Source organism: Oncorhynchus masou, chromosome 32 (assembly GCF_036934945.1).
Source record: "Oncorhynchus masou masou isolate Uvic2021 chromosome 32, UVic_Omas_1.1, whole genome shotgun sequence".
Classification (NCBI taxonomy): domain Eukaryota; kingdom Metazoa; phylum Chordata; class Actinopteri; order Salmoniformes; family Salmonidae; genus Oncorhynchus; species Oncorhynchus masou.
This window is the reverse complement of record NC_088243.1, coordinates 10,321,717-10,330,887: the sequence shown is the minus strand read 5'-3', so window position 1 is coordinate 10,330,887 and position 9,171 is coordinate 10,321,717. Positions and strand designations below refer to the sequence as shown.

At 43.8% G+C, this 9,171-nt stretch overlaps 1 protein-coding gene across 1 annotated transcript in view; it reads right to left on the bottom strand.

Moving 5' to 3' along the window:
• The window catches only part of LOC135525537 (potassium channel subfamily K member 2-like), a 33,955-nt gene extending 24,987 nt beyond the window's left edge, over positions 1-8,968 (bottom strand). The window contains exons 1-5 of the mRNA XM_064953211.1: positions 8,959-8,968; positions 7,392-7,611; positions 6,813-6,903; positions 4,594-4,711; positions 3,756-3,916 (exon numbers count right to left, since the gene is read on the bottom strand). Coding sequence (XP_064809283.1) covers positions 3,756-3,916; positions 4,594-4,711; positions 6,813-6,903; positions 7,392-7,611; positions 8,959-8,968 — 600 coding nt within the window. The remainder of the gene's footprint in view (positions 1-3,755; positions 3,917-4,593; positions 4,712-6,812; positions 6,904-7,391; positions 7,612-8,958) is intronic.
• Positions 8,969-9,171: the final 203 nt, after the last annotated feature.

Sequence of the window (9,171 nt, the reverse complement as noted above, 5' to 3'; positions counted from 1 at the left end):
TGTACAGCAGTGACCTTGGGAAGAGTTGCAGAGTTGGCCAACTGGAGTTTGGGGATGATTAGGAGGTGGCCATGAGGGATGGTATTCCAGGCAACACTTTAGTGCTGTGGTGTCAAACTCAGGGGCAGCATTCGATAATTGGCTGTCATTTTTGTAATTTTCATTTTTCTGGCTTTCATTTCCTGCACTGATGTGGTATCATTTACACTGATGTGGTATCATTTACACTGATGTGGTATCATTTACACTAATGTGGTATCATTTACACTGATGTGGTATCATTCACACTGATGTGGTATCATTTACACGGATGTGGTATCATTTACACGGATGTGGTATCATTTACACGGATGTGGTATCATTTACACTGATGTGGTATCATTTACACTGATGTGGTATCATTTACACTGATGTGGTATCATTTACACTGATGTGGTATCATTTACACTGATGTGGTATCATTTACACTGATGTGGTATCATTTACACTGATGTGGTATCATTCACACTGATGTGGTATCATTTACACTGATGTGGTATCATTTACACTAATGTGGTATCATTTACACTGATATGGTATCATTCACACTGATGTGGTATCATTTACACGGATGTGGTATCATTTACACGGATGTGGTATCATTTACACGGATGTGGTATCATTTACACTGATGTGGTATCATTTACACTGATGTGGTATCATTTACACTGATGTGGTATCATTTACACTGATGTGGTATCATTTACACTGATGTGGTATCATTTACACTAATGTGGTATCATTCACACTGATGTGGTATCATTTACACTGATGTGGTATCATTTACACTGATGTGGTATCATTTACACTGATGTGGTATCATTTACACTGATGTGGTATCATTTACACTGATGTGGTATCATTTACAATGATGTGGTATCATTCACACACTGTGTTTCTTTTGTTTTAGTATGCTGCCTCCATTTAAAAAAATAAAATAAATCATTGACAGGATAATTATTCTTCCCTTTGACTATACATTTTCATCAATTCTTACTTTCGCCCCACTAATTTCCCGGGGGTTCTACTCCCTAAATTGTTGACTGTTTTTGTGCAGTTAACTAGCAGTGCTCCACTGTTAGCAGCCAATGGCTAGTCGTTTCTTACTGCTGATAAGAATGAATGATTTACATAATTTTTTCCAGTCATTACTGAATTATTTAATGTAACAAATCAAACGTTAAACCTTGTGAATAATTCATTTAGACCAGTGGTCACCAACCGGTCGGTCGATCGTGAAAGGTATTTCTAGTCGATCGCCAAACATTTCTGTATAAAAAACAACGATAAAGCCTGTGTCTGAAGGTACAAACTCTGCCTTCCAGGAAGGCCCGGAGAGCAAATCAAGTGCACTATAGGCCTACTGCTGACCAATCGGATGGCTCAGATGACCGTTTCTGCAGTAACATAGCAGGCGTAAAAGAAAGCTACAGTAAAGTTGATACTGTGAGATATCTAACATTTAAAACCACGACTAGAGAGAGATTGTCAACGAACACAGCAAAGAGCTGCTGTTTTTATTAGTGAGTTTATGTTTACGTTCTTACTAAGCACTGTCAACACTTTGTAATCAACACTTTAATAGGCTATTCAAATGCACATTCTCCCTACTTCCACTCAGCACTACAACCAACACTGCAGAATTAATGAATGAGAAGGAAAGTGTCTCTATAGGCGTGTGCTGTTATTATTAGCAGCTTGGGTCTTTTTTAATATCAAGGAATATTTCACTTTCTCTGTTCATAGGAGTAACAACATGAATTTGTGCATGAGCCATGAATTAATGCAGTGCGACTTGAGTGTCGCCATCAGCTGGAAGACAGTGTCCTTTTTTGGTCAGTGTCAGCTGAAACTGACCATCAGATACAGACACCATCAGCCCAGTAAAATATTTATATGTATGCTCACTCAGCTGAGCCTCCCAAGTAATACAACAACTGATCAATTACTGTTGTTATCATATAGCTTATCTCAAAAATTTGTTTGTGGTTTTTTTTATGGTCCAAACAACAATGCATTGGTGGCAGGGCAATTCAAGCAAATTCTAATTTTTGTTTCTTCAAAGTAGCCACACATTGCCTTGATGACAGCTTTGCACACCCTTGGAATTCTCTCAACCAGCTTCACCTGGAATGCTTTTCCAATAGTCTTGAAGGAGTTAAATATGCTGAGCACTTGTTGGCTGCTCTTCCTTTACTCTGCTATCCAGCTCATCCCAAACCATCTCAATTGGATTGATGTTGGGTGATTGTGGATGCCAGGTCATCTGATGCAGCACTCCATCACTCTCCTTCTTGGTCAAATAGTACTTACACAGCCTGGAGGTGTGTTGGGTCATTGTCCTGTTGAAAAACAAATGATAGCCCAACAAAGTGCAAACCAGATGGGATGACGTATCGCTGCAGAATTGTGCCTTGAATTCTAAATAAATCACTGACAGTGTCACCAGCAAAGCACCCCCACACCATCACACCTCCTCCTCCATGCTTCAGGGTGGAAACCACACATGCAGAGATCATCTGTTCACCTACTCTGCATCTCACAAAGACAAGGCAGTTGGAACCAAAAATCTCAAATTTGGACTCATCAGATCAAAGGACAGATTTCCACCAGTCTAATGTCCATTGCTCGTGTTTCTTGGCCCAAGCAAGTCTCTTCTTATTATTGGTGTACTTAAGTAATGGTTTCTTTGCAGCATTTCAACCATGAAGGCCTGATTTACGCAGTCGCCTCTGAACAGTTGATGTTGAGATGTGTCTGTTAATTGAACTCTGTGAAGCATGTATTTGGGCTGCAATTTCTGAGGCTGGTAACTCTAATGAACTTATCCTCGGTAACTCTGGGTCTTCCTTTCTTGTGGCGGTCCTCATGAGACCTAGTTTATCATAGCGCTGGACCTGAAGAAACTTTCAAAGTTCAAAATTCTCCGGATTGACTGACATTCATGTCTTAAGGTAATGATGGACGGTCATTTCTCTTTGCTTATTTGAGCTCTTCTTGCCTGGTCTTTTACCAAATAGGGCTATATTCTGTATACCACCCCTACCTTGTCACAACACAACTGATTGGCTAAGAAGGAAAGAAATTAAGAAGGAAAGAAATTCCACAAATTAACTTAAAAAGGAACACCTGTTAATTGAAATGCATTCCAGGTGACTACCTCATGAAGATGGTTGAGAGAATGCAGAGCGTGTGCAAATCTGTCATCAAGGCAAAGGGTGGCTACTTTTAAGAATCTAAAATTAAAATCTATTTTGATTTGTTTAACAGTTTTTGGGTTACTACATGATTCCATATGTGTTATTTCATAGTTTTGATGTCTTCACTATTATTCTACAATGTAAAAAATAGTAAAAATCAAGAAAAACCATTGATTGAGTAGGTGTGTACAAACTTTTGACTGGTACTATGTATATATATATATATAAGAATTATGATACATTTTTGGTTGTTGTTGTGATATATCTTTTTGTCTCTCCAACCACCCGCAGACTGGATTGGAAGCCTGGTGGGCCATATGTTTGACACCCCTGTTGTACAGTGTTGCTAACTGTAATGAAGTAATGGACAGTCATTTCAAAACCTCCTGACAGACAGGCCTCTACTCTCCTGGGATAGAGAAGTAATTAAGAGTGGCTACACACACGCACACACGCACACACACACGCACACACGCACACACACACACACACACACTAACACACACACACACACACCACAAACATCTTCTCGACCCTGGCGGTGGCCTTCCCAAAGATGGTTCCCAGTTGGTCTCCTACTCCAGCCAGCAGGAAGCCAAACAGAGGGATGCCCAGAAGGGCATAGATGATACAGAAGATACGCCCTCCCTCCGTATGGGGGGAAATGTTCCCAAATCCTGGAGAGGCGGAAGAAAGGCGACATCTTTAAAAGACTGTGCAGTTGAAATGTTGTTTCTGTGTTCTATTTCCTTGTTATTCTACTAGTTATTTGATTGTTTAGTTCTTTGTCACTTAAATGTTTTCTTCGTCCGTAACACAGCAATTCTGTCTGGAAATGAAATCACTTGCAGAGTTGCTTCCTTTGGGAACAAGTGAATGTAATTTCCCTTTATAAGGAGGAAGACGAGGCAATAATAATATTCATTAGCTACAGCAGTCTATGTGCTAGGTTTACACTATTCACTCTTTCTCTTTTGTCTCTATCTCTTTCCTTCCCTTTCTCCCCTGTGTCCTTAGGGTGGGTCACCAACCAATTAGTCCTAAACTTTAACCTCCACCTCTCCCCCTACATCACTCCACCTCTTGTTAGAGGCCCCACCCAGTCTTTTTGAAGTGCAATTAAATCCCAGGTCCTTGGGGAGTGAAGGGAGAACAGAGAGATAATAGGAAGGATAGAATCATGAAAATTGATTTACAGAAGAATGTTGTAATGACGACTGTACTGAGAGGGTAAATGAGATGTTCGACACACACACACACACACACACACACACACACACACACACACACACACACACACACACACACACACACACACACACACACACACACACACACACACACACACACTTACCGATGGTAGTGATGACAGTTCCAGCAAAGAAGAAAGAGGAGCTTAGGTCCCAGAGGCTGCTGTGATTGGTCAGAGTCCCGGCTGGGTTCACCCCTGAACGGATCGCTGACACCACTTGCTGTGGATGAGACACATAGACCATGTCTGAATACCAATACTTAATTCTAAATAGTAGGTTGACTGGGTACGCAGAAATAAAGTTGAAGTGGGAAGTACTTAGGTTGGAGTTATTAAAACTTGTTTTTCATCCACTGCACAAATTTCTTGTTCACAAACTATAGTTTTGGCAAGTCGGTTAGGACATCTACTTTGTGCATGACACAAGTAATTTTTCTAACAGTTGTTTACAGACAGATTATTTCACTTATAATTCACTGTATCACAATTCCAGTAGGTCAGAAGTTTACATACACTAAGTTGCCTGTGCCTTTAAACAGCTTGGAAAATTCCAGAAAATGATGTCATGGCTTTACAAGCTTCTGATAGGCTAATTGAAATAATTTGAGTCAATTGGAGGTGTACCTGTGGATGTATTTCAAGGCCTACCTTCAAACTCACTGCCTCTTTACTTGACATCATGGGAAAATCAAAAGAAATCAGCCAAGACCTCAGAATTTGTTTTGTGGACCTCCACAAATCTGGTTCGTCCCTGGGAGCAATTTCCAAATGCCTGAAGGTACCACCTTCATCTGTACAAACAATAGTACGCAAGTATAAACACCATGGGACCATGGGACACGTTCTGTCTCCTAGAGATGAACGTACTTTGGTGTGAAAAGTGCAAATCAATCCCAGAACAACAGCAAAGGACCTTGTGAAGATGGTGGAGGAAACGGGTACAAACGTATCTATATCCACAGTAAAACGAGTCCTATATCGACATAACCTGAAAGGCCGCTCAGCAAGGAAGAAGCCACTGCTCCAAAACCGCCATAAAAAAGCCAGACTACGGTTAGCAACTGCACATGGGGACAAAGATTGTACTTTCTGGAGAACTGTCTTCTGGTCTGATGAAACAAAAATAGAACTGTTTGGCCATAATGACCATTGTTATGGTTGGAGGAAAAATGGGGAGGCTTGCAAGCCGAAGAACACCATCCCAACCATGAAGCACGGGGGTGTCAGCATCATGCTGTGGGGTGCTTTGCTGCAGGAGGGGCTGGTGCACTTCACAAAATAGATGGCATCCCGAAGAGGGACAATTATGTGGATATATTGAAGCAACATTTCAAGACATTAATCAGGAAGTCAAAGCTTGGTCGCAAATGTGTCTTCCAAACGGACAATGACCCCAAGCACACTTCCAAAGTTGTGGCAAAATGGCTTAAGGACAACAAAGTCAAGGTATTAGAGTGGCCATCAAAAAGCCCTGACCTCAATCCTATAGAAAATTTGTGGGCAGAACTGAAAAAGCGTGTGCGAGCAAGAGGCCGACAAACCTGACTCAGTTACACCAGCTCTGTCAGGAGGAATAGGCCAAAATTCCCCCAACTTATTGTGGGAAGCTTGTGGAAGGCTACCTGAAACGTTTGACCTAAGTTAAACATTTTAAAGACACACACACACACACACACACACACACACACACGACTTCAGTATTGTTTTTCTGGTTCTTGCCTGTTCTTTAACGAATAGACCAATATCTAGACACAAGGTTTTCAACAGCAGACGAAAACAGTAAACCCTGTGTGTTCTGATGGTCTAATGGCTCTACTGGACATGAGCAGAGAAGGGAGAGCCAAATGACTGCTGGTTGCTTAATGTCACCTCTGTCAGACTGTGAGAAGAGTTAAAGCTGAGAACAACCTCTCCTCCGTCTGAGAGGAACTCTGACTCATCCTTGCGGCACACCGGTAGTTCATATCTCATTATGACATTGAATAGATTGGTAGTGCAGCTGTTATCCCCAGTCTCAGTAATGGGATGACCAGGGAGTAGGCTCATTCCCTGACGAATTCAGCCTGCCACCATGTACAGTACATCTGTTACCATGGTCAGTGAGGTCACTCCAAGACCCAGAGCGGTTTTTAGTCCTTTTTAATCAACTTATTTATTTCCTGAAGCCACACTGTGACATCAGTGTGTGTTAAAACATTAACATTTTGGAATTCACCACGCAAATCAGCACCAATGGCAGCAGAGATACATTCTCAATGAGTCACTCTGGCAATTAACATGATTACACACACAGACACACACACAAGCAGTAACAATGGTACCTTGACCAGCTCCTCCAGTTGGCTGTGGTTTACACAGGAGTGTGTAGAGAGGAAGTCTAGTTTCTGAGTCAGGATGGCCAGGCGCTGAGCACTGGAGAGAGAGAGGAGGATGACAGGTTTACAAAGAGATAAAGGAGGGACAGAGAGAGTGATGAGAGAGAGAGAGAGAGAGAGAGAGAGAGAGAGAGAGAGAGGAAGAGAGAGAGAGAGAGAGAGAGAGAGAGAGGAAGAGGAAGAGAGAGAGAGATTGTGTGCAAGGAGAGTGAGAGATAAATAGGAGAAAGAAGGAGAGAGAGAGAGAGAAACAGAGAGAAACAGAGAGATGGATAGATACCTCTAGAGAGAGAGAGAGAGAGAGAGAGTGAGAGAGAGAGAGACACAGAGGCACAGAGAGATGGATAGATACCTCTCATGGGGTTGTTCCTGGGCTTTGAACATGGATATATTGAGAGAGAGAGAGAGAGAGAGAGAGCGAAAGAGAGAGAGAGGGGGGATTGTGTGCAGGGAGAGGGAGAGATATATATAGGAGAAAAAGGGAGACAGATGGAGAGAGAGAGCGAGAGAGAGAATGATAAATACCTCTCATGGGGTTGTTCTAGGGCCTTGAAGACGGCAGCTCCAACGACCAGGTAGAGAACCACCAGGAGGAAAATGGCCGACACCGTCTTCCACTTCATCACCGTGGCAATAGCCTGACACTCCTCTGTGGGGCTCAGTGTGATTGACTTGGCGGAGAAGGAGCGGCGGGGCTTGCTGCTGTGAGTGGCGGATTTGGGGTCCACTAGGTCAGGTGCTGCCACTATTTTAGCGATGGGGAGAAGAGATAATTAGTTGATTGATAACGTATATGTCAGGATTTGGCCAGGGTTGTTCCGTGTTTTTGTCAGTAGATGTCCCCATTGTGCTTTTTGTCCCTGTGTTTTTCCCTTGATCCCCATTATTGTTTGCACCTGTGTCTCGTTTCCCCTGATTGTATTTAAACCCTTTGTTTCCCTCAGTTCTGTGCTCTGTGTTTGTATGTTGGCACCCTGCCCTAGTGTTCTGTGTGCTCTTGTCGATTCCGGGTGAAGTTCTTGTAGTATTCTGGTTTTTGTTTAGTTTTAGTGAGTTTCTTTTTTTGTTTTTTTTTGTGTTTTACCTACCACCTTTTGGATTTGCCATTTTTTATTTTAGGAGTTTTTCTTTATTAAATACACCGTCTTAAGTACTGCTGTGTCTGCCTCATCTTCTGGGTTCTGCTGTCTATTCGTGGCTCAGTTGGTTAAGTGACTGTTTCTCACTCCGGAGACCCAGGTTCGAAACCGGGTCCTGACAGAAACACAGAGCCAAAAATGAACCCAGAGGCAGCCAGTTCCCAGGACCTTTTTGCCACGCTGTCCCACCACCAGGAGACTGTCCAACGCCACGAAGCCGCCCTGGTTCAGCAAGAGGCCTTAATGGCTAGACATTCTCATCTTCTGTCGGAGATGCTGACTTCCATTAAGCAAGTATCTGATCGACTTACCCCGGCAACAGTTCCCGTCCCAGTACCTCAAGTTCACGTACCCATGGCAGTTAACCCCCTGGCTGAACCTCGTCTTCCACCTCCCCAACGGTTCTCAGGTGATCCAAGTGCTTGTAAAGGGTTTCTCACTCAATGTTCTCTCTCCTTTGAGCTGCAACCCTCGTCATTTCCCACCGACCGGTCTAAGATCGCATATATCATCACCCTGCTGTCGGAAAAAGCCCTGGCCTGGGCTACTGCTGTGTGGGATGCCCATAGTTCCTGCTGTGCCAGCTACTCTGCCTTTGCTGAGGAATTCAAACGAGTGTTTCAAGGCCCAAGCAGTGGTTCTGACTCAGCCAAACAGCTCCTGACTCTCCATCAAGGTTGGCGCAGCGTGACGGACTATGCCATCCAGTTCCGCACGGTGGCAGCAGCGAGTGGCTGGAACAACGAGGCGCTCACGGTGGTGCTTTCTGAAAGGCCTTTCCGACACTATCCAAGATGAACTGGCCACTCGGGAACCACCGGACAATCTCGAGTCCCTGATCAAGTTGGCCTCACGCATTGACCAGCGTCTGAGAGAGAGAGAACTCAACCGTAGACCTCTAGCCCCTATCAGTCCCAGCTCCGAGTCCCCACCTTTATCATCACTGGCTCCACCGGAACCCATGCAGATTGGACGCATCTCCCAGGCTGAGAGAGACCGCCGGATGAGGGAGCGACGCTGTCTATATTGCGGCAAACCGGGCCATTTCCGTTCCACGTGTCCCAGGCTCCAGGGAAACGCTCTGTCCCGTACAGACCGGGGGAACTGTAACGGGAAACATAACCTCCTCCCATCCGTCCAACTCCCGTCTGCTCATTCCAGTCACC